This window comes from Leuresthes tenuis, unplaced genomic scaffold, assembly GCF_036924035.1.
Source record: "Leuresthes tenuis unplaced genomic scaffold, fLeuTen1.0.hap1 SCAF_17, whole genome shotgun sequence".
Classification (NCBI taxonomy): Eukaryota; Metazoa; Chordata; class Actinopteri; order Atheriniformes; family Atherinopsidae; genus Leuresthes; species Leuresthes tenuis.
In genome coordinates, this window is record NW_027325371.1 from 2,852,732 (window position 1) to 2,877,725 (window position 24,994).

Genomic DNA, 24,994 nt, shown 5'->3' on the forward strand with positions numbered 1-24,994 from the left:
GTTTATGAAGACAGTGAATTTAACCACCTAATTAGCATGTGGTGACCTCACTGATGACATCACTGCACCATTGGCTTTTGAACACATTTCCACGTCTTTCTTTTCTTTTTGATCCTTTTCTGAATTCACGAACACAACTATGAACAAAGCTGTTCCAACTTCTGATCTTTTTCATGTTTTTCTGTCTTTTTATCCACAGAAAAACAACAAAAAGTTGTAAGATAATCAGTAAAATGTCTTTCTATCAGATCCTGATTCTGGCTTCAGTGTTTCAGTGGCCAAGAACTGGTTTTCATATCTGTTTCATCTGTTCTCATAGTCCAGAAATCATCAGTTAAGAAGAGGGACAACAGCTCAGTGGGCTCAGCAAAGTGTCTGATCCCCCCCCGGCACACTTCGAGCACACTTCCAGTCCTCATTACTACCGACACACTTGTTTCCAGCCACATTCAGGCCCCCTGTGCTCCAGCTACCTCCACCTTTTCCTCCGTTATAACTATAAATCTCCATCTGACAGTGAATTCTCTGAGGGAAATTCTCACCCTCTGAAATTTAAATGGGAAGACACCTTATTTCAGGAGTCTGCCGTCTAGTGGTAGTGAGTAGAAACAAGATTTAGTGTCTTTATTCGGTGTGGTGGCTTGTTGTGACGGTGGTTCTGCTTCAGAGGTAAAGTGAGACTTTAAACCCAAAGAATCATCCCCTGAATGTTTCTGTTTGATAAGTTCTGACCACAGGCGACACAATGTGAGATTACACAGGGACCACGAGGGCGGCCATGATGGAATATTCCACTGAGAAAGAAGGAAAATGCAGAGTCACTGGTTGCTATGGTGATTCCCGCCTTTTTCGGCAAGCAGACTGGAAACAGAGCCTCAATCAAACGCTCACCGTGTGAAAACTATACATCGTATTGAAAAATATCTCGAACTGTTAGCAGCAGAGTCTTGTTCTGAACAGACAGATGTATTTTTATTGATGTTTTAAGTAGTTTTATGGCAGGTTAAAGAGAAATTCAGAGCTCAAATACAACAGAAGTGAAGTGGAGTTTGGGTGGATGCACTCTGAACTCTGGGGTGATTTGAGGAAAAAACTTGAGGCCTATCAGAATAACAGTATCACTGTTTGAAAGAAGACAAAAGCCACAGCCACAGGGACAGAAAAAGCTAAAATCGAGACTTAAAACAACCACAAAGTGAAACAAAATGACCACTAATAGACATAAAACAGCCACAGGGACAGAAAAGGCCAAAATAGAGAGTAAATCTGACTTGTAGGGCTCCAAAGACGGCTGAGTTTTTCCGTTGTTTGGTCAAATTTACATTGTTTTCTATTGGGACCATCCGATGAATCGCTACCAAGAGTCACAGCAATTCCTGACAAAGCCACAACTTCGATGCATTTTTGTGTGTGATTTCGACGAATCAGGTGCCAACATTTATTTGCAAAATAACGAGCCGCGAAGCATGTTTCTGTGAGAGCCCGAGAGAGATTTAAACTCTTCCCAAATATGCCGACTTTAATTGTTAAACTTGTGAGTAAATGTGAAAATACTGAGGATTAACGGCCTCCTTCATTCATTCTGGGGTCTTCGTCCTCTGAAGAAGAGGAGGGACCCATGGGGCCCACTGTATCACATGGTTGTGTTTCGGTGACAAAGCAACATGACCTCAATAGATATTCTAATCCCACATATCGCCCCATTTCTGTCTTTTCCAGAGACAAACAATGTGTTTTCGGTGTGTGATCCACAAACACACACAATCAGAAAGCCTGTGGGAAAGCAGCAACATCAGCTCGTGCCACCTGCTCTGCAGACAACCTTTCATTATCTCATCTGAAATATCAGCTTAGAGGAATGTGAGTCTGCTATGATTGTGAGGGTAAAAGGAATAAAACAGGAAGAGATAAACGGCTCTCACACACTGAGGATGAATTAACATGCTGAGGATTTATTCCTCTGCTCTCTGAGCTTTTCTAACATCAGCGTTAAAACCTGAACGTCTGACCTCAGGGAGCTTTGTTTTACCGTCATACGACTGCAGACGCATCGGTTTACATTAAGAATGCTGTAGTCAATGAAGCAAAGTGCCAGCAGAAGGCTCGTCTGTTCAAAAAGAGTCAAAATAAGCATGAAGATACGCAGAATTACAACAGATACCAAAAAACAACCAAAAGGAAAATCACAATGACAACAAAGAGGGAAAAAAATGAGTAAAAAGAGACAAGAAATTATTATGAAGAGACACAAAGTGACCAGTAAGAACCAGAAAACTGAAAGTTAACGAACAAAAACAACCACAAAAAAGCTCAAAAAGTTCATAAGGGACAGAAAAAGAGACAACAGACAGAAAATGACCAAAAAGAAACATAGAAGAAGAACTCAAAACACCACAGAGTGAAACAAAAATGATCACAGAAAGACACAAGATGACCACTAATGGACAGAAAACAGCCACAGGGACAGAAAAAGCCAAAATCGAGACTTAAAACAACCACAAAGTGAAACAAAATGACCACAGAAAGACACTAAATGACCACTAATAGAACATAAAAGCAGCCACAGGGACAGAAAAAGCCAAAATTGAGACTTAAAACAACCACAAGGTGAAACAAAATGACCACAGAAAGACACAAAATGACCACTAATGGACATAAAAACAGCCACAGGGACAGAAAAAGCCAAAATCGAGACTTAAAACAACCACAAAGTGAAACAAAATGACCACAAAATGTTACTAAATTACCACTAATATACAAACTGATACAAAAAAAGCTACAAAACAACCACAGAGATACAGAAAAGACTAAAAAACAGACTTAAAACTACCACAAAGTGACACTAAAGGATCTTAAAAAGACTAAATTACCAATAAGAGACACAAAGGGACAAACTGACTGCAGATAAAACTCAAAGTTTATTTTCTAAATGACCACAAAAAGAGAAAAAATCCCCACAAAGAGCCACGGAAAAGTGTTTCTCCCTCAAAAGTCAAACTAAGGTCTCTCACAGGAGAACAGGAGTAAAGAAGCTGAATATCAGAGATGTTTGATGACTTCAACACAGTCTGATTCAGAAAGTTTCCTCCTTTTTCTCTTGAACTCACACAAAGGAAAGCTGTGCGTTTTTTCCCAGAATGCCGTGCATTCCGCAGCTAAAACACCTACAAAGGCATCATTCTTCACCCTCTCAGACTGAGTCACCGCCGTCCTGCTGGCTCTGCACTTGTGTGAGTCTGTCCTCCTCTGCAGGCTCTTATTGAAGGTGTCCTCGCTGCCTTCAGACCTCCTGCTGTGCCACCGAGGAGGCGACAGAGGAGACAACAGAGGAGACAAGAGAGGAGACAAGAGAGGCGTCCTCGCTGCCTTCAGACCTCCTGCTGTGCCACCGAGGAGACGACAGAGGAGACAAGAGAGGAGACAACAGAGGAGGCGACAGAGGAGGCGACAGAGGAGACGACAGAGGAGACAAGAGAGGAGACAAGAGAGGAGACAAGAGAGGAGACAACAGAGGAGACAACAGAGGAGGCGACAGAGGAGACGACAGAGGAGACAAGAGAGGAGACAAGAGAGGCGTCCTCGCTGCCTTCAGACCTCCTGCTGTGCCACCGAGGAGGCGACAGAGGAGACAACAGAGGAGACAACAGAGGCAGAAACAGACAAGAACGGAGGTGAAGAGGCCTGCTGGTGGGACTCCAGGACAAATGAACACTTAGGATGACGAATCTGACGGTTATGTGTGGAGATAAACTGTGGAGATAAACTCACAGCGTGATGCTGATGCTGATAACTACGTTTGTTCTGGGACAGACAGACAAGAAGCCATGAAATAATGTTTAAAAAAGCAAGTTTCCACAGCAAAATGGAGGCGCTGCCTCCCTGCAGGCATCAACAGGGCGAGCATGTGGCCAAAGAAAAGACAGCTGCTGAGTTATTAGTTTATTTAGTTATTTAGTTATTTTATTTAGTTATTTAGTTAGTTTAGTTAATTATTAGTTATTTAGTTAGTTTATTTAGTTATTAGTTATTTATTTATTAGTTATTTATTTAGTTAGTTTATTTAGTTTTAGTTAGTAGTTATTTAGTTAGTTTATTTGGTTATTAGTTATTTAGTTATTTAGTTAGTTATTTAGTTAGTTATTTAGTTAGTTTATTTAGTTAGTTTAGTTAATTATTAGTTATTTAGTTAGTTTATTTAGTTAGTTTATTTAGTTTTTAGTTAGTAGTTATTTAGTTAGTTTATTTAGTTATTAGTTATTTAGTTATTTATTTAGTTATTTAGTTAGTTATTAGTTTATTTACTTATTAGTTATTTAGTTAGTTTATTCATCGGATCTGACTCAGAGAACAGAAACTGTTGCTCCTCCCTCTACGGCAGCCCGGAGGTGCAAAAACACTTAAATCTACCACGTTTTGTTTTCTCGGTTCTTAGGGATGGCTCAGGTGACCCTGAAACATCCCATAGTTCTGCTGCTATAGGCCCAGCCTGCTGGGGGAGCTCCCATGATGCACCTCTCCTCCCTCCATGAACATATGACATCATTGAAAGCCTGAAACATCCCATAGTTCTGCTGCTATAGGCCCAGCCTGCTGGGGGAGCTCCCATGATGCACCTCTCCTCCCTCTGACATCATTGCTGTCATTAACTTGTGTTTCTCTCTCTCAGCAGGTATCTCTGGCCTGGTGTTACGCTGATTGTTGTCCCCTCTTTCCTGTCCTCTCAGCCCCAGCTGGTCCAGGCAGACGGACCCTTCCTGGTTCTGATGGAGGTTTCTTCCTGTTAAAAGGGAGTTTTTTCTTCCCACAGTCGCCTCCTGTAGCTCAGGACGACTGCTTCTGTTTTTTATTTATTTTTCTGCTGTTATTGCTCATCTTTTCTTTTTAGTTGTGTTTCTAAGTTGCATTTCATGTGTTTTCTCAGGTTTTCCAGCATTTTGCCTGGTTTTCTTTCATGACTTATTGTAGTTTCTGATGAATCTTTTTCTTGAAAAGCTCTCTTTTCGGTTGCGTTTTCTGAAACTTTTGTGGTTTGGACTCCTGTTCCATCATTTTGTGGCTCCTGTGAGTGTGAATCCAGGTGAAATAAAACATCACGACTCTCCCCAGCTGCTAACAGCTGTAAATATAGATTAAATATATATTAAAAGGCTCATTTTCATAACAAGAAACAAGTAAATCCTGCTTTGTGGCGTTGAGATGAAATGATGAAAAAATAAATGAGCTTATTTCAGTGTTTCTGTGTGCTGTGAAAACAAAATGACTCATTTTGTGACTCTAAATGTGTTTATGGGATGTAGATGACCGGATTGGGCAACAGTGAGACACTTATAAACGTGTTAAACGTGACAGGAAGAGAAAGAAAACACATTTTCAGTAATAAGGAGTTCTTTCATTACATGTTCTTGTGCCTTCAGGGAACTCTTGTGTGGGTCTGTTTGCACAGCCTTCGTTAACCACCATGAAACCTCTATGTTCAGGACACGGTGTGGCATCCGAGGACGTTTTAACCCACAGATGGGACATTTAGCATCCCTGTAAGGTCCAGTCTCAACATGGACTTGATTTTAAAAGGGAAAGATACAGAGTGGAGCTTAACAGTGAATAACTACCGTCTTTATCCATTAATTAAAAGTTTAATCGTGCATGCTGGAGTTTTATCGGTCGGGTTCAGTTTACAGCAGTTTTCTGATGTAATGGTGGCTCTAATTTTAGAGGATGATGTTAGATAGCATCAGAAAACTGCTCATTAATGGAGAATTAGAACAAAACAGAGAGTAGGAGGTGGAAAATGTGGATGTGAAGCTTTTTTCCAACACTGGTGGCGATCAAAACGGCTCCCTGTCTCAGGAGAAAATCAGGATTTACTCATCATTCATGCAGCCGCTTCAGGTGAATATCACTCATAAAGGGAACCGAGCTAAGCAGGAACAAGATGATCGTCTCTAATTTCATCTTTAAAAGAAACCTGAGAAAATGCTCAGAAACAGCAGCAGCGTCCCAAAGGGAATGAAGTTAAAGAGCCGAAGACAAAGGAAAAACAGAGCCAGATGGACACAGTGAAAGCTAAATGGAGTATCATAAAGGTCAGGATGTTGCTGTGAATCCTGGCAGAAACAACCAGGGACCCACAGAACAATCAGGGATTACAGCAGGGATTTCAGTCCATTTATGCCAGATTTAGCAAGAATTATCTCAAAGAAAATAGAAAAAAACATAAAGCAGCTTTTAGGTTTTTATAACAGAGCGTGGAGACAAATCGCTAATAATCCAGTAACATTATTCCAGAGATAAATCCTTGTTTCTACTGCTATGAAGTCATGAATCTTATATTTATCTGTTGGCACTCTCTGTTTAACATGTAAAACTTTCATTTATATGTTTTCTCCATAAATCACCTCCTGATGAAGTTGGAAAGCTTCTTCAGGAAGTGATTTACGCTCTAAAATAAATCCTGCAGCAGGACAATGAGCTGGAACACCAGGCAAGAGTTGAAAAGGACTAGCTTCAGTCAAAAAGGGAACCAGAACACCTGAAGCAGATGGATCGGACCCCTCAGAGACCGGATCCTCACCATCATGGAGTCTGAAAGTCTGAAATCAGTCCAATAATATCCACAACTAGTCCAGAACTGGACCACAACCCGCCTAAAACCAAGTCCAAAACAATATAAACAGTCCGTCCAAAAGAAAAGCCAAAAACAATCTTTAATTATCTTTAATTCAGCCTAACGCTGACTGCTGCAGCTCGATTCATGATGCATTCAAAACCCCACAGGCAGGTGGGTGATTCTCACGAAATTTTGACGTGTCTGTAAGGATTTGATCGACTAAACGACTAAAACAATCAAACTTTTGTATTATATATAAAACTATGGTATGTACTAATTGTAGGACTACTGTTGTCATTGCATTTGATGGATTACTCTATATTTTATGACAACATTTCAACCTTAAAGTTCATTACCGTAACGTGGCTTTTATTTTTTATCTTAAACCCAAAATTATCCCAATACATCCCCATAATTTAATATTATATATAAGGTTTTACCCTTTAACTAGCAGTGTTATCATTTTGGGCCAAGTATTTGTGAATAATTATTTTCTGGGCCAAATACATGAACAATTCATTTCCGTAACAATGATATTTGGCTCCATTAAAATCCCTGAGTTCCAATAAATAGTTTTTTTTTATCCCATGATGCCTTGTGTGGAAGAGAAGTTTCAAAATGGCTACTAGGTAAGATCATCTTTCAAGTTTCTTTTGTCTTTTAAATCATATACTATAACCTCACAGGAGCTACGTCACATAAAAAAGTTCAAAAAGTGCAAAGAATACGCAGAAAAAAGCTCAAAAACAACTGGTCCTCGCAGAGATAGGAAAAGAGCGCACACAGTATTTAGGGATTATTGACCAATCTGAACTCGACTAGAAAGTACAAATCCCACAAGAGAAACCTGATCCAACCAATCCTCTAATCTGATCTGACCTGACTGTCAGGAAGTCAATGATGCGCATGTGAGTGTGTGCACGTGTGTGCACGTGTGTGTGTGTGTGAGGGCAAACTTTACATGTTCGTAGCTTAGAGGAGCAGTTTGAGGGTTCAGAACAACAGTAAAAACAGTAAAACACCAGCAGTGTTCAGGTTTCACCAGCAGGACGAGTGTTTACGATGTCCCCAAAGTCTTGTTCTGTCTACGAATAACAGCTAAAAACCAAAAGATTTTCTATTTTCCATCTTAGAAAACAAGAAAAACAGAAAAGCTTAAGAGTTTAAAAGGTGGAACCTGCTGATTTTGGGTATTTGTACAAAAGACTAAGCATGAGACTGTCAAGAGTCACAAAGTCTGAACACAAACGAGTCATTTTCCAGGTGAATTCATCCGGCTGGAATCTAAATTTTGATGGAAACAAACACCTTTGGTTTAAACCCAGCTAAGTTAGATCAAACGCCCCAAATTACGTCCCCAGGAGTGGACGTCCCAGCAAGTTCACCCCAAGGTGAAAAAGCCCAGAGCTACATCTCAGACTCTCCAGGCCTCAGTTAGCATGTTAAAGGTTAAAGGTCATGACAGCACAGTTAGAAAAAGGCTGAACAAGGATGGCTTGTTTGGAAGGGCTGCAGGAGAAAGCCTCTTCTCTCTAAAAAGAACATGGCAGCACAGCTTAGGTTTGCAAAGCTGCATCTGAACAAAGCTCAAGACTTCTGGAACAAAGTCCTTTGGACAGACCAGAGCAAAGTGGAGATGTTTGGTCCTAATGCACAGCAGCACGTTTGGAGGAAACCAAACACAGCATATCAGCACAAACACCTCATACCAGCTGTCAAGCACGGTGGTGGAGGGCTGATGATCTGGGCTGGTTCTGCAGCCACAGGACCTGGGCACCTTGCAGTCATTGAGTCCACCATGAACTCCTCTGGATACCAAAGTATTCTAGAGTCAGATGTGAGGCCATCTGTCCCACAGCTAAAGCTGGGCTGAAACTGGCTCATCAACAGGACAAAGATCCCAAACACAGCAGCAGATCTACAGCAGAATGTGGGAAAAAGAACAGAATCAAGGTGTTGCAATGGTCCAGTCAGAGTCCAGACCTCAGCCTGACTGAGATGCTGTGCAGAAGGGCTCAATTAGTTTCAGTCCAATAGATAATGACACGGTGGAATATGTTGTGTGTTTTTACCTCATTTTAACACCTGATAAGAACCAGATGATGTTTTAAATTAAAACTATAGAAATAACTAAAACTAAAACCCTCACATGAAGAACAGGCCGTGTCCTCCGGTCCTCACGAAGCTACAAGTCCACACATGATGTGTTTATGTGGGGGGTGTTCCACTTTTTATTGAGCTCCTTCAAATGAGCGTTTCTTGGAAATAGGACGCTTCTTCCTGCCCGTAAACACACCCCCACACATGCAGTTTATGACAGCAGACCTTCAGGTGGCCCTGAACGCCCCGAGCTATCTGTCTAACAAAAAGTAATCTGATTACTTCACTATCTATTTGGTAAAACAGGTCCCTGAAACACAATTTCATTTCTTTTAACCTGTCACTGACTCCAAAGCTCAGTTTGAGACGTAGACATGCAACTAAAAAACCTTCAGATTAGTTTTAATATATAATAAAAGTATTATTATAGTTTTATTGTTGCTCCAAGGAAAGATTAGACAAATTAATTTTCTTTCAAGATACGAAAAAGCTGTTTTTCTGACAAAAATCTAACCAGAATTTCCCTGAACTGAAGCTTAAGTCTTCAGGAGGACGGGAGATTGGACTGAAGACAAGTTTCGGTCCAATCTGTTGGTTTCCTTAGCTCGGATATTATTTTTTAATTAGCTCTATATGAATTAATTGGATTATTATTACAATGAATTGAATTCCAATTGGCTTGAATTGGACTTTATTACTTAAGTGCCTTGAGATGACAATTATTGTAATCTGGCGCTTTATAAATAAATTCGAATTGAATTGAATTGAATTGAATTGAATTGAATTGAATTCTTTCTAATGACGTTAAAACTCCAAACCTTAGTTTGAGACGTATACATGCAACTAAAAAACCTTCAGATTCGTTTTAATATATAATAAAACTATTATTATAGTTTTATTGTTGCTCCAAGGAAAGATTAGACAAATTAATTTTCTTTCAAGATACGAAAAAGCTGTTTTTCTAACCCTGAACTGAAGCTGAAGTCTTCTGTCTAATGACGTTAAAACAAACTCAAACTCCTTTAAGCCTCCATCACATCATCCCAGAACAGCCTGAACTCGCCTTCCTCCTTCACTCATTCCCATTCATCCCATTCACACATCACAATAAAAAGTTATTCCAAACACTTCCAGCATCCTGATAAAGAGGGATTTCCCTGCTCGTCCACGTCTCTTCTTCGCTGCTGACTTTGTTTCAGTTCATCCTCCGCCTCCCAAACTCCGGTCCTATAATAAGAGCTGGCATGAATCTCCCCGGCTGTAACTGTCAGGGCAAACAGAGGGAAGATCACAGGGCGCCCACTAAAATCTAATGAAAGAGGATCCCTGCAGCACAACACCTTTCCCCCTCATTTTCACACAGAAGCACGTACAGTAAGTTCATGTCGAAACAACACCACAACACCTGGATCTCGACCTGTTTTCTTTTCATAAAACCAGGAATCTACAGCAAATCAGACATGAACACTGTGCTATGATTACAGGGGGAGCTCCACGAGTGATGGCCACAATAAAATCAAACCATAACGTGGAAAAACACAAAAATGAAGAGTTTAGGCTTCAGCCTGACACACAGTGTTGGGATTTCCTCATAAATATGGATATAATCTACCACAGGAGACCAGTTTCCATTCATACACAGATTTTTACCCTCATAATTTCCTCAAGTGTCACAAAGGTGTCATGATTTTACCAAGAAAACCCCTTAAATCACAAAGCTAAAAGCATTTTACGCCTTAAAGTAACTCAATCTGCGAAAAATGAGGCTACTTAAGTGGTTCCTCTCACATTCAAAGCCTCGTTCCTGATTTAATTGCGCGTATTATCAGTAAAAACCCAACAGAAATCAGTGTTAGTCCTCAGGTATCAGCCTCTAAATGAAAAATCCAGCAGCTTTGTTGTGTTTCGATCAGCTGTTTTCACACTGAATAAGAACCACAGTTCGTGACCAATAAGACTGATGTGCGTTTTCCTGGCAGAGTGGCCACTCGTGCACACATAAATAAGCTGATTTGTGATTTGTAAGGAAGCCTGGCCTACCGACACGTCTCTCGGTGTCTACTGATGCAAATTCCAGAACAACAGGCGGCAGCTGCAGCCGCGCAGCAGCATCCTCTCCGCGGCTGCCATGCGGCTCCTCTCCGGAGCACATTTCCATCCGAAACAAGCGTGTAAATATCAGATTAAAGCCACACACATCACTCAAACCCACCGCCTGCAGCTTGTGCCGGACGGCCACCTTTCCGTGCAGCGGCGGCGGGTCGCCCTTCTTCAGCAGCCCCCTCCGCGGGGGCTCCGTGTCGGCTTTGTTGAGCCCCACGGTCCGTTCCTCTCTCTTCTCCCGGCTTCTGGCACCTCCGTCCCTGCCGGCAGAGTCCAGGCTGCTGAAGTTCCACACGATCAGAGTCTGGACCACCAGGACGGCCAGAGCGGCGACCAGCAGGGCGGACCGGGAGCGCCGGGCCAGCCTGCGGGCGCACGGGTTACCGTTCATCTCTCCTCCTCCCTCCCTCCGGTTCACTTTGACACTGGGAGCCCCGTCCGCTAAACGCAGACAGCGGGGTGTGAATGCTCCCCTCCGCGGCCTGAGAGGGTCTACAGGCAGGCAGGCAGGAGGAGGAGGAGGGAGGGAGGAAGAGGAGGAGGGAATCTGGCACAAGCTGGGAATGAGGATGGAGGTTTGGAGGCGGCAGGGAGGACGCAGAGGCCCTCATGTGGCTATTAACGAGTCAACAGTTGAGGGAAACATTTATTTTCTCATTTAAATGAGGCCCTGCATGGGCCGGAGGTGTTTCTACAGCCCGGATTAACCTCCTGTGGGGGGGCAGAAATGTCCTGCTGGACCTCACTAAAGCTGGTGGTTTGATTATTTCCTCATAAATCCATAAAACTGCTGGAATAATCAGAAAAGTAACATTTCTGATCATAATTGATCATTTCTCCAAAGAAAAACAGCAAAAAAAATTTTTTTTTTCCAAAATGTTTCGTCATACCAGAACTAAACCGAAAAAGTATTCAAGCAGTTTGAATAAATTCAAACTTTATCACAAATAAACTTAATTGGCGGATGTATTGATGATGGCAGAACCTGTTAGCTGTTAGCTTCTTCTTTGATACAATAAAACAACCTTTTTCTGTTAGTTATGACTTTCAAAATGAATCAAAAGGGGAAAAGCAGAACTTTAGAATGGAGTGTGTAATCATTACTGCCATCTAGTGGTCAATTTGGAGATAGCAACCATCTCAAACGCTCTCCACCAACTATTTATCAGGAGAAAAACAACCTTTTTCTGTTAGTTATGACTTTCAAAATGAATTAAAATGGGTAAAACAGAACTTTATGGCGTGTGTAATCATTACTGCCACCTAGTGGTCAATTTGGAGATAGCAACCATCTCAAACGCTGTCCACCAACTATTTATCAGGAGAATAAATTATTTGTCAAGGAGAAACCAAGAAACTTTGGGGTTACATAGTTTTCTGCCTTTGCATTTGCTCCTCATCTCCTCGAGTTTTGACTTCTTTGATGAGGTCAATTTCTGCTCTATTTCTTCTTACTGCATAACGAACATGATCCTTCATCACCGTGCAGCCCAACCAGAAACATCGAAGACAAGGAAATAATCAACAAACACACAACTCAACCTTAAAAATGTACAAAGGGAGCAAAAAACCCCACAAAATTATTACATAAACCAACAAAATGTCAGCAGTATACACAACAATGTACAAAAAGACTAATAAAAGATTATTAAAAAGATGCAAAATAACTAAGAAAGCAACACAAATGCACAAAGTAACAACAAAACAAGAAAAATAATCACAAAATCTTACAAAATGACAACAACCGCACACACGATGATGCACAAAATGAAAGAGAAAAGTCACAAAATCCCTGAAAATATGTAGAATGAACACAAAAAGTCTCAGTGTGACCACAAAGATGTGAAAAAATCTAACAAAAAGAAAGAAAACACAAAAAATGATAAAAACATCTATAAAAATGACAGCAAAAAGACTGAAAATTACAACAAACTTGTGTAAAACAGCTCAAAGATAATCTGACAGCCTTCTCCTGTGGGTCCCACCCAAAAGGTGTGAGTGCAGTTAGCATGAACCTCAGAGACCTGATGGTCATCTTTAAGAGCTTTTCCTCGAAGCTGCTTCATGGTGTAGAAATGAAACTTAAACCAAAAGGAATGTGAACGAACTGGACCGTTGTTTATGATGAAGCATCTGATTCATTGTTTTACTTCTGTGACTGAACAAGAGCATCGATAAAATCTGTGAAACTGGTCCAACAGAGAAAACATTAATTTCTGAGGATGTGCACAGAAAACAAGACAAAAATAAACAAACACACAACTTAACCGTAATTAATGTACAAAGTGACCAAAAACGCACACAAAAAGATCACATAAACCAACAAAATGTCAGAAGTACATACAACAATGTACAAAAGAGAAGTATCAAAATCGCTGCAAATATGTACAATGACAACAAAAAGTCTCATTATGGCCAAAAAAATCTAACAAAAAGAAAGAAAGAAAACAAAATGACCACAAAAAGACAGTCTGACAACCTTCTGTGGGACAGATGAGGCCCTTTTTGGGTGTCGGGGCCTCCAGGAGCCCCAGTGTCCAGATTCAGAGGTGTGAGGCCAATTAGCATGAACCTCAGAGACCTGATGGTCATCTTTAAGAGCTTTTCCTCGAAGCGGCTTCATGGCGTAGAAATGAAACTTAAACCAAAAGGAATGTGAGCGAACTGGACCGTTGTTTATTATGAATCATCTGATTCATTGTAGAGCGTCTGTAAAACCTGTGAAACTGGTCCAACAGAGAAAACATTCATTTCTGAGGATGTGCACAAATGATGCTCCAAACAAACGCAGGATACGCAAAGCAGCCATGATAAACAAACATATCTGTGGTAAAAAGCCAGTATATTCCTGACCTTTGAGGATTTGAAGGTTCAGTCATGTGATTGACTACGCTGCTGATTTGTTGTTGTGCTTTTTTTCTGACTGATGGATGCAGCTGTTCAGTGTTTTATTTATAACAACATCAAATCTTTATTGGCCAGAGGTGGTGTTGTTGGAGCTTTGTTGACCCAAAGAAAGCATGTAACACTGTTAGAACTTAATCATTGAGTTATTTTGTCTGAGCTGTCTAGTTTTCTGTTCTTCTATCGTATTATAATATCAATCTCATTATGTTTGCGAACAGAATCATGAATTAAGCTGCAATGCACTTGTCCACAGGTGTCCCACAAGGATCAATCCTGGGCCCATTATTATTTACATTTTTTTTACTAATGACCTTCCATCTTTATGTTCTAAATACAACATCCGAATGTATGCAGATGATACTGTAATTTATGTACATGGTGGCATAAATGACCCTCTCTGTGTCTTAATCAGTGTTTCTGTTTTTTTTTAAGTCAAACAGTTACAGAGTAGAGCAGAACGTATCAGGAGAGAGGCTCCTTATCTTATCTGAGTACAAGTACCGTGGAGATGTGACTGAGTCCAAACTCTCCTTTAAAGTTTGCATGAAAATATCTGTGACAGGGTTAGATTTGATCTGGGATATTTTAGGTTATTTAGAGTTTATATCTCAACAGAAGCAGCTAAGCTGTAAGAGGAAATGTGAGAGGTCCATGTACATACACTCATGCACATGGACCTCTCACATAGCTTAACAACCTGTTCACAGGCCTGTGTCACTACTTTAAACTGTCTTTATATACCACACCACCGTGCAGCCCAACCAGAAACACAGAAAACAAGACAAAAATAAACAAACACACAACTTAACCGTAATTAATGTACAAAGTGACCAAAAACGCACACAAAAAGATCACATAAACCAACAAAATGTCAGAAGTACATACAACAATGTACAAAAGAGAAGTATCAAAATCGCTGCAAATATGTACAATGACAACAAAAAGTCTCATTATGGCCAAAAAGATGTAAAAAAAATCTAACAAAAAGAAAACAAAATGACCACAAAAAGACAGTCTGACAACCTTCTGTGGGACAGATGAGGCCCTTTTTGGGTGTCGGGGCCTCCAGGAGCCCCAGTGTCCAGATTCAGAAGCGTGAGGCCAATTAGCATGAACCTCAGAGACCTGATGGTCATCTTTAAGAGCTTTTCCTCTAAGCTGCTTCATGGTGTAGAAATGAAACTTAAACCAAAAGGAATGTGAGTGAACTGGACCGTTGTTTATTATGAAGCATCTGATTCATTGTTTTACTTCTGTGACTGAACACGAGCGTCTGTAAAACCTGTGAAACTGGTCCAACAGAGAAAACATTCATTTCTGAGGATGTGCACAAACGATGCTCCAAACAAACGCAGAATACGCAAAGCAGCCATGATAAACAAACGTATCTGTGGTAAAAAGCCAGTATATTCCTGACCTTTGAGGACTTGAAGGTTCAGTCATGTGACTGACTACACTGCTGATTTGTTGTTGTGTTTTTTTTCTGACTGATGGATGCAGCTGTTCAGTGTTTTATTTATAACAACATCAAATCTTTATTGGCCAGAGGTGGTGTTGTTGGAGCTTTGTTGACCCAAAGAAAGCATGTAACACTGTTAGAACTTAATCATTGAGTTATTTTGTCTGAGCTGTCTAGTTTTCTGTTCTTCTATCGTATTTATAACATCAATCTCATTATGTTTGCGAACAGAATCATGAATTAAGCTGCAATGCACTTGTCCACAGGTGTCCCACAGGGATCAATCCTCGGCCCATTATTACTTAATTTTTTTTACTAATGACCTTCCATCTTTATGTTCTAAATACAACATCCAACATCCCTCAAAGCTGCTTCATGTTGTGGGAATGAAACTTAAACCAAAAGGAATGTGAGCGAACTGGACAGATGTTCATACTGAATCATCGATAAAACCTGTGAAACTGGTCCAACAGAGAAAACATTAAATGTATGTAGCACAGAAATGAAATCTCCACCTTAGTCGAACATATTTTTACTGTAAACAAAAGTTATTAAAATGTCAAAGTGAAACCAGGATGCTTTTATGGGGAGTTTCCTCCTGAAGCCTGAAAGGTTTATAAGCAGCAGAACGAAGTGAAGCTGCACTCTGAGACGGACACGGACACAGAGGTATGTAAAGATAACACTCTGAATATTTACATCTGTGCATGAGGACATGTTCTGACCGAGCTGCGGACTTCATGACCGATAAAAGCAGATTTATGGCTGCGTTTGCAGGATGAAATCATCACTTTACTGTTTTTTATCTGTGTTTTAGCTGCAGGAAATGATTTTATTAGAGTCTAAGCAGGAGTTGGATGATAATCAGCCAAATGATGTTTAATCTAAAACTGGAAAACATTTTTCTGTTTCTGTATTTATCAGACGCTTTTATCCAAAGCGACTTACAAATGAAGATATAACAGCTTTATAAAAAGCTAACAATAAGCTACATAGAAGGAACCCAGGAGTCGGACTCTGTCAGAGGGGACAGAGTAGAGATAGGGTGCAGGCATAGAAGGAAGAGCAGAAAGATAAAGTGCAGAGATAGAGGGGGGAGGGAAGTACAAGGTAAGTGCTGGGATAGGAGATGCTCTCTGAAGAGCTGGGTTTTCAGGAGCTTCTTGAAGATAGACAGGGACGCCCCTGTTCTGGTAGCGCTCGGTAGGTCATTGCACCATCGTGGGACGACACATGAACAGAGTTTGGATTGTCTTAGGCGTGGTGTAGGAGCTGCTAGACGACAATCCTGGGACCAACGGAGGGACCCAGTTGGGACAGAAGCAACATTTTTGTGACATTTTTAAAAAGGGCTGGATTTTAAAACCATAAAACAGGTGTTAGATCTCCAGTTTTAACCCCTGTACAGGTGGTCTGGTCCAGCTCTCTGTTTAAAGGGTTAGAGCCTATTGTAGACTCTGGGACTGATTATGCCGGAGGCGAGGCGACTCACCTGGTCCAGGTGCCTACCCTCCTTACTCTGAAAATACCTCTAACCGAATGATCCAAGAGCGAGAAGTGGATATCAGCCATGCATTTTAATGGCAGCTCTCCTCTTATAAATCTGTGGACTTGGTATGGTGCCAGGATTGTGATTAAGTGGCCTGGGAAGCCCCAAGGCTACGTTTAAAAGTCTTTGGCTAGAATAAACTTTCAGAACCTTCTGTTAACACACAATCCCCGTTTTATATACCAAGAAGAGCAAATTAATTCAATGTCCACAACTTCTAACATTTATTAACATTCTTTAGCAAGGGCAGAGCATGACAGCTCAATAAACTGGTAAAAGATTAACATAATAGTAACTGGATGGGACGGGACTGGACAGTTTAGTGGTATGATTGCCACCTTTCATGTGGGAGACCTGGGTTCAAATCCCCTGTATGAAAGGTACTACTTCCAGTAGGGGTCCTTAGACCCCCTTACCCTAACCCCCTTGCCTAACGCCAGCAGAGTTATCTGTAAGTTGCTTTGGATAAAAGCGTCTGCTAAATATAACTTTGATTACCACCACTGAGCTGAGTCAAATTGAGGAAGCTCAGTGGTGGTAAGCTGGTTCCCTATTCCTTGTCCCAGGTCCGGTCTTGGGTTGAGAACCCCCGACCCCGTCCAAGGTCCCAGAGTCACCGGGAGAGGTAGGGTAAGGGGGTCTTGCCTAAGGACCCAGGTAGTACCTTTCATGCAGGTCACCCAGGTTTTGAACCCAGGTCACCCACACTACACTATCCAGTCCAAGGAATGTGCAAAAAAAAAAGCTCCTAATTCGAAGGTTCAGAAACTCCTTTAGTGTTGCTTTAAAGCATAGGCATTGAAAACGAAGGGTCAAACTGATTTGATTTGCTTGTTTACCAACCCAGAGGCTACAGTTAAAAAGAAGCAGAGTCATGAATGACTACAAAAATAAACTTGTTGGTAAATCAGATCAGTGTTTACCTTTAAGACCATAACAGATTATAAAAATCCTCCCTTCAGTACTCTTAGACCTGGGAACCCTTCCTGTTACTTCTCTGATTGACTCGTTTATCATCTCGTCTTCAGAGATGTTTAATCTTTGCTCTGATTAACTTCCTTCCTGCAGGAACATGAGCTGGCAGCAGTACGAGTGGGCTGAAGAGGACTTCCTGCCACCTGGGGTATCTCGACTTATCGCCCCAAAACCAGATGATAATCGAACCTATGTTATGTATCATGGCACCACCCGGGCCAATGCTCAAAGCATCAAGACCTCAGGTTTTCGACGGTCTTCAGACGGGATGCTCGGCCCTGGCGTCTACCTCAGCAGAAACCTGGACAAAGCCAGCCGCTATCCCATCAACCACCCGGAGCATGACAGGGTTGTCATTAAAGTTAAGGTCAACGTGGGAAGGGTGATTGCCATCAATTGTCAGGACCACCCGCTCCGGAAGACCTGGCATTACAAAGGATACGACACCGCCTGGGTGCCGCCCAACTGTGGGATGGTGAAGAGCGGCCTGGAGGAAGACTGCGTCTGGGATACCAGCAGAATCACCATCCTTAAGCGCATCAAACCAAAACCAGTCTAGTCCACTGCTTACGCACGTGGTTACATGTAAACATGCAACAGGATGTTAATGATTTATTTTGATAAGTTCAAGTGTATTTTTATATATTAGGACAAAAATAAATTCATTTTGTAACTGTGTCACTGTGACCTGGAAAATAAATACTTTTATAAATCAGAGACCTTGACTTTAGATTCTTTATCTGATAACAATTTAAATGAACAAAGTGTGGTTGTTGGTGCTTAAAAACCTGTGAAATACATTTTAAAAACTCAAAATCCTGACTTGAAAGTATTCTGCTTTATGTTTTACATCAGGATCAGTAGTGATTATATCATAAGAAAATTTAGTTTATAACAAGAAATGTTTTGGGGAACATTAGATTTTATATTGAAAAGATAAGATTCTGGTGGAAATGTTCTGCTGTCAGCTGCACTGAGGAGCATGCATCTTCCATCCAGCAGCAGCCTCAGAGGATATAAGAGCCCAGTGGATAAACTATATCTGAGGCTAATGTTCCAGCAGAGTTAGCTAAAGACTGTGAATGTGCAGCAAACACTTTTCATCCCACTGTTTTTTATTCCTTTTTTTCCTGGATTAAATTTTCAGAAGTTGAAACAAGTGGCATTGGAGTGTGTGATTGAAAGCCACCACGGTCTGCTTCTCCTCCTCCAGTTGCAGAGACTTTGAGTTTTTAATAACGCTTATCTGGAAACATATAAATTGCATGAACAGAAAGAAGGGACTCACCTGCTGAGTAACGCACATTTCCTGTTACGGAAAGCCTTGTCGGAATAGTGGGACGTTTGAATGTCGGAATAGCGGGACGTTTGAATGTCGGAATAGTGGTACGTTTGAATGTCGGAATGGTGGGATGTCGGAATAGTGGGATGGCGGAATGGGGGGATGGCGGAATGGCGGAACGTTTGAATGTCGGAATAGCGGGACGTTTGAATGTCGGAATAGCGGGATGTCGGAATAGTGGGATGTCGGAATGGCGGGATGTCGGAATGGTGGGATGTCGGAATAGTGGGAAGTTTGAATGTCGGAATAGCGGGACGTTTGAATGTCGGAATGGTGGGATGTCGGAATGGGGGGATGTCGGAATAGCGGGACGTTTGAATGTCGGAATGGTGGGATGTCGGAATGGGGGGATGTCGGAATGGCGGGACGTTTAAATGTCGGAATAGCGGGATGTCGGAATAGTGTGATGTCGGAATAGTGGGATGTTTGAATGTCGGAATAGTGGGATGTTTGAATGTCGGAATGGTGGGACGTTTGAATGTCGGAATAGCGGGATGTCGGAATGGCGGGATGTCGGAATAGTGGGATGTCGGAATGGCGGGATGTCGGAATGGTGGGATGTCGGAATAGTGGACGTTTGAATGTCGGAATAGTGGTACGTTTGAATGTCGGAATAGCGGGACGTTTGAATGTCGGAATGGTGGGATGTCGGAATAGTGGGATGTCGGAATAGTGGGATGTCGGAATGGGGGGATGTCGGAATGGCGGAACGTTTGAATGTCGGAATAGCGGGATGTCGGAATAGTGGGATGTCGGAATGGGGGGATGTCGGAATGGCGGAACGTTTGAATGTCGGAATAGCGGGACGTTTGAATGTCGGAATAGCAGGATGTCGGAATAGTGGGATGTCGGAATGGCGGGATGTCGGAATGGTGGGATGTCGGAATAGTGGGACGTTTGAATGTCGGAATAGCGGGACGTTTGAATGTCGGAATGGGGGGATGTCGGAATAGCGGGATGTCGGAATGGTGGGAAGTTTGAATGTCGGAATAGCGGGACGTTTGAATGTCGGAATAGCGGGATGTCGGAATAGTGGGATGTCGGAATGGCGGGATGTCGGAATGGTGGGATGTCGGAATGGTGGGACGTTTGAATGTCGGAATAGCGGGACGTTTGAATGTCGGAATGGGGGGATGTCGGAATAGCGGGATGTCGGAATGGTGGGAAGTTTGAATGTCGGAATAGCGGGACGTTTGAATGTCGGAATAGCGGGACGTTTGAATGTCGGAATAGCGGGACGTTTGAATGTCGGAATTGTGGGATGTCGGAATGGGGGGATGTCGGAATGGCGGGACGTTTGAATGTCGGAATAGCGGGATGTCGGAATAGTGTGATGTCGGAATAGTGGGACGTTTGAATGTCGGAATAGCGGGGCGTTTGAATGTCGGAATAGTGGGATGTCGGAATGGCGGGACGTCGGAATAGTGGGACGTTTGAATGTCGGAATAGTGGGACGTTTGAATGTTGGAATAGTGGTTTGTCGGAATGGTGGGATGTCGGAATAGCGGGATATCGGAATAGTGGGATGTCGGAATAGTGGGACGTTTGAATGTCGGAATAGCGGGACGTTTGAATGTCGGAATGGTGGGATGTCGGAATGGGGGGATGTCGGAATAGTGGGATGTCGGAATAGCGGGATGTCGGAATGGTGGGAAGTTTGAATGTCGGAATAGCGGGATGTCGGAATGGTGGGATGTCGGAATAGCGGGACGTTTGAATGTCGGAATAGCGGGACGTTTGAATGTCGGAATGGTGGGATGTCGGAATGGGGGATGTCGGAATAGCGGGATGTCGGAATGGTGGGAAGTTTGAATGTCGGAATAGCGGGATGTCGGAATGGTGGGATGTCGGAATAGCGGGATGTCGGAATGGTGGGATGTCGGAATAGCGGGACGTTTGAATGTCGGAATAGCGGGACGTTTGAATGTTGGAATGGTGGGATGTTGGAATGGGTGCTGCCACCCCTCCAACACAACACCGGTCCTCTCCTCACTCTCGGTGTGTTAACGTTACATTATCGGCATGTTTCTGATAAAGATGTAGGTCTCCAAATACAATTGTTTACTGAGGTTAATATATCCATAAAATTAAAAGCATTGTTTTCTACCGTCTGCTGTTTACTTACAGCTAAGTAAGTAGCTGCGGACTTCACCAAAAGGGTGTAGTTGAGCCGTTTTTTAAGTCTCCACCCATCAAAACAGACTGTTAAACAGCTTTAAAAACATGTTACTTAAACCAACAGGTATTTTGACCAAAGGCTATATCAAACATCTCAAGACCTCGGAAAATTGTGTCAAACTGTAGAAAAAGAGCATAAAAATGTTAGATGTTAAAGAGCAGACACATCAGATGGAGGAAGGAGGCGTTTATCATTGATAACAAACTTGTGTAAAACAGCTCGAAGCCAATCTGAGAACCTTCTCCTGTGGGTTCCATCCAAAAGGTGTGAGTGCAGTTAGTATAAACCTCAGAGACCTGGTGGCCAACTTTAAGAGCTTTTCCTTGAAGCGGCTTCACGTTGTAGAAATTAAACTTAAACTTGAAGTCTATCCGGAATGTGATCGAACCGGACGGTTGTTTGTGGTGAAGCATCTGATTCATTGATTTACTTCTGCGGCTGAACACGAGCATCGATAAAACCTGTGAAACTGGTCCAACAGAGGAAACATTAAATGTACCTGGCACAGAAATTACACCTCCACCTGAGTCAACCACGCCCGATTAATGAAAAAAACAAAACATGAAACCAGAATGTTCTTAAGGGGAGGTTCCTCCTGGTTTTTATAAGCAGCAGGACGAAGTGAAGCTGCACTCTGAGACGGACACGGACACAGAGGTACGTAAAGATAACACTCTGAATATTTATATCTGTGCATGAGGACATGTTCTGACCGAGCTGTGGACTTCATGACCGATAAAAGCAGATTTATGGCTGCGTTTGCAGAATAAAACCATAATTTTCCCTGTTTTTCTGTGATTAGCTGCAGGAAATTATTTTATCAGAGTCTAAGCAGGAGTTGGATGATAATCAGCCACATGATGTTTAATCTAAAAGAGGAAAACATTTTTAAAAAGGGCTGATCCGGTCCCAGGTACGGTCTTCGGGTCGAGAACCCCGTCCAAGGTCAGAGTCTTCTACCGGTCCGTCTGATAGAAGAAGTAAAAACCAATCTCCCAGAAGCCCAATCAATAATCCACAGTTCAAACTTGTCTTTGAACACTCCTCGTCCTTTGGAAATAAGAACTGCAGATTTCTTCCGCTCTAGATTCTAAGTTTAGCTCAATCTTCTCCAACTCTTCAATCCTGCATCCGAGGAGGGGCTCTTCCAGCGTTGATCCTTCTCGAGATCCAGCCGGGGTGAAGAAGTACTGTTTCTCCGCTGTCCTTTCCTTTTATCTTTGGGACAACTGGTCCTTCCCATTAATCCTCCCAACCCAACTTCATTGGGCATTTCTCATTAGCTCATCTCACTTGGTCATTTTATGATTACAAGATTCTTAAAACATTCACATTTATTCCAACAATCATCAACATCATTATTTTAATGGATTCACTGGTACCTTGATTATGTCACATTGTTACTGTTGTATTATGAAAATAACAACATCAATTTTATTAAAATCTGTCGCTTATCCGGGGGTCGCGGGGGCAGCAGCTTGAGCAGAGAAGCCCAGGCCTCCCTGTCCCCGGCCACATCCTCCAGCTCTTCTGGGGGGACCCCGAGGCGTTCCCAGGCCAGCCGAGAGACATAGTCTCTCCAACACGTCCTGGGTCTTCCCCGGGTCTCCTCCCAGTGGGACGGGCCCTGAACACCTCCCCAGGGAGGTGTCCAGGGGGCATCCTACCCAGATGCCACCTCATCTGAGGCAGCAGCTCTACTCTGAGCCCCTCCCGGATGACTGAGGTTCTCACCCTATCTCTAAGGGAGGCCCAGAAGCCCATTTCGGCCGCTTGTATTCGCGATCTCGTTCTTTCGGTCACTACCCACAGCTCGTGACCATAGGTGAGGATGGGAACGTAGATTGACCAGTAAATAGAGAGCTTCGCCTTCTGGCTCAGCTCCTTCTTCACATCGACGGGTCGGTGCAGAGCAACACTGCAGACGCTGCACCGATCCGCCGTCAATCTCCCGCTCCATTCGTCCCTCACTGTGAACAAGACCCCGAGATACTGGAACTCCTCCACTTGGGGAAGGATCTCATTCCCGACCCGGAGAGAGCGTTCCACCCTTTTCCGGCTGAGAACCATAGTCTCGGATTTTATTAAAATCATTAATTTTATGTTCCTCTTTTTGAGTCCGTGCTTGACCTTCCTCATTTGGCGCTTTCACTTCCCCAAAAGTACTCTCTGGCTTGACCAGATGTCCCAAAATCTTCCTGTTCTTTGGTACTTTCTGGCACTCTGCCTGTGACCTCCAGTACTTTTCACCTTCTAACTGCGCCACAACAAAACATTTTAGGCATTGTCAGCCTTTCAGACAGAGATTAATTTCATGTGCTTTATAATTCCCACCAAGAAACTTATTTGTGATCATGATCTGATCACAGATCTACTTCAACAGCAGGTTTTACTACTTTTTCAAATTTGTTGAGGGTGCAGATGTGCCTTTAACCTTTGATTTGAGCCGCTTTGAGGAAACTTTTTTAATTCTAGGTGCCACAATAGAAAGATATGATCTGGGAATTTGGGAAGCATAAGCATTAAAAATGCAGGGTCAAATCGGTCTCTTGATTTGTTTTTTTACCATCTCAGAGGCTACAGTTAAAAAGAAGCAGTCATGAATGAATAGATAAATAAACTTGCTGGCCAATCAGATCAGTGTTTTCCTTTGAAAATCCTCCCTTCAGTGCTGTTGGACCTGGGAACCCTTCCTGTTACAGATTGACTCGTTTATCATGTCGTCTTCAGAGATGTTTAATCTTTGCTCTGATTAACTTCTTTCCTGCAGGAACATGAGCTGGCAGCAGTACAAGTGGGCTGAAGATGACTTCCTGCCACCTGGGGTATCTCGACTTAAAGCCTCACAATCAGATGATAATCGAACCTATGTTATGTATCATGGCACCACCCGGGCCAATGCTCAAAGCATCAAGACCTCAGGCTTTCGACGGTCTTCAGCTGGGATGCTCGGCCCTGGCGTCTACCTCAGCAGAGACCTGGACAAAGCCAGCCGCTATCCCATCGGCCACCCGGAGCAGGACAGGGTTGTCATTCAAGCTAAGGTCAACGTGGGAAGGGTGATTGCCATCAATCATCAGGACCACCCGTTCCAGAAGACCTGGCATTACCATGGATATGACACCGCCTGGGTGCCGCCCAACTGTGGGATGGTGAAGAGCGGCCTGGAGGAAGACTGCGTCTGGGATCCCAGCAGAATCACCATCCTTCAGCTCATCAAACCAAAACCAGTCTCAGTCCAGCCCTCCTGTCACTCACCTTTTACCCTTGATGAAGGAAGCTCCGAAGGAGGCTCCCAAGAAGGCTCTGAAGGAAGCTACGAAGGAGGCTCCGAGGAAGGAGGCTCCCAAGAAGGCTCTGAAGGAAGCTACGAAGGAGGCTCCGAGGAAGGAGGCTCCCAAGAAGGCTCCCAAGAAGGCTCCGAAGGAAGCGATGAAAGAGGCTCCCAAGAAGGTTCCGAAGGAAGCAACGACAGAAGCACCAAGGAAGGCTCCAAAAGAGGTTCCCAAGAAGGCTCCGAAGGAAGCTATGAAAGAGGCTCCCAAGAAGGCTCCGAAGGAAGCGAGGAAGGAGGCTCCCAAGAAGGTTCTGAAGGAAGCTACGAAAGAGGCTCCCAAGAAGGCTCTGAAGGAAGCTATGAAAGAGGCTCCCAAGAAGGCTCTGAAGGAAGCTACGAAAGAGGCTCCCAAGAAGGTTCAGAAGGAAGCTACGAAAGAGGCTCCCAAGAAGGCTCCGAAGGAAGCTATGAAAGAGGCTCCCAAGAAGGCTCTGAA

At 42.9% G+C, this 24,994-nt stretch overlaps 2 protein-coding genes across 2 annotated transcripts in view; one reads left to right on the top strand and one right to left on the bottom strand.

The window, feature by feature from the left end:
* LOC140273882 (xylosyltransferase 1-like) overlaps nucleotides 1-11,255 on the bottom strand; it is a 34,316-nt gene extending 23,061 nt beyond the window's left edge. The window contains exon 1 of the mRNA XM_072369561.1: nucleotides 10,920-11,255. Within this exon, the coding sequence (XP_072225662.1) occupies nucleotides 10,920-11,201 (282 nt within the window). The 5' untranslated portion in view covers nucleotides 11,202-11,255. The remainder of the gene's footprint in view (nucleotides 1-10,919) is intronic.
* A 6,542-nt stretch (nucleotides 11,256-17,797) lies between these two features.
* On the top strand, nucleotides 17,798-24,844 carry LOC140273215 (uncharacterized; the record flags this gene model as incomplete). Its single annotated transcript, XM_072368730.1, has 4 exons — nucleotides 17,798-18,258; nucleotides 22,322-22,408; nucleotides 23,992-24,674; nucleotides 24,792-24,844. Coding segments are annotated over exons 1-4 (1,284 nt in total), but the record flags the coding sequence as incomplete, so codon positions are not given.
* Between the last annotated feature and the right edge of the window lie 150 nt (nucleotides 24,845-24,994).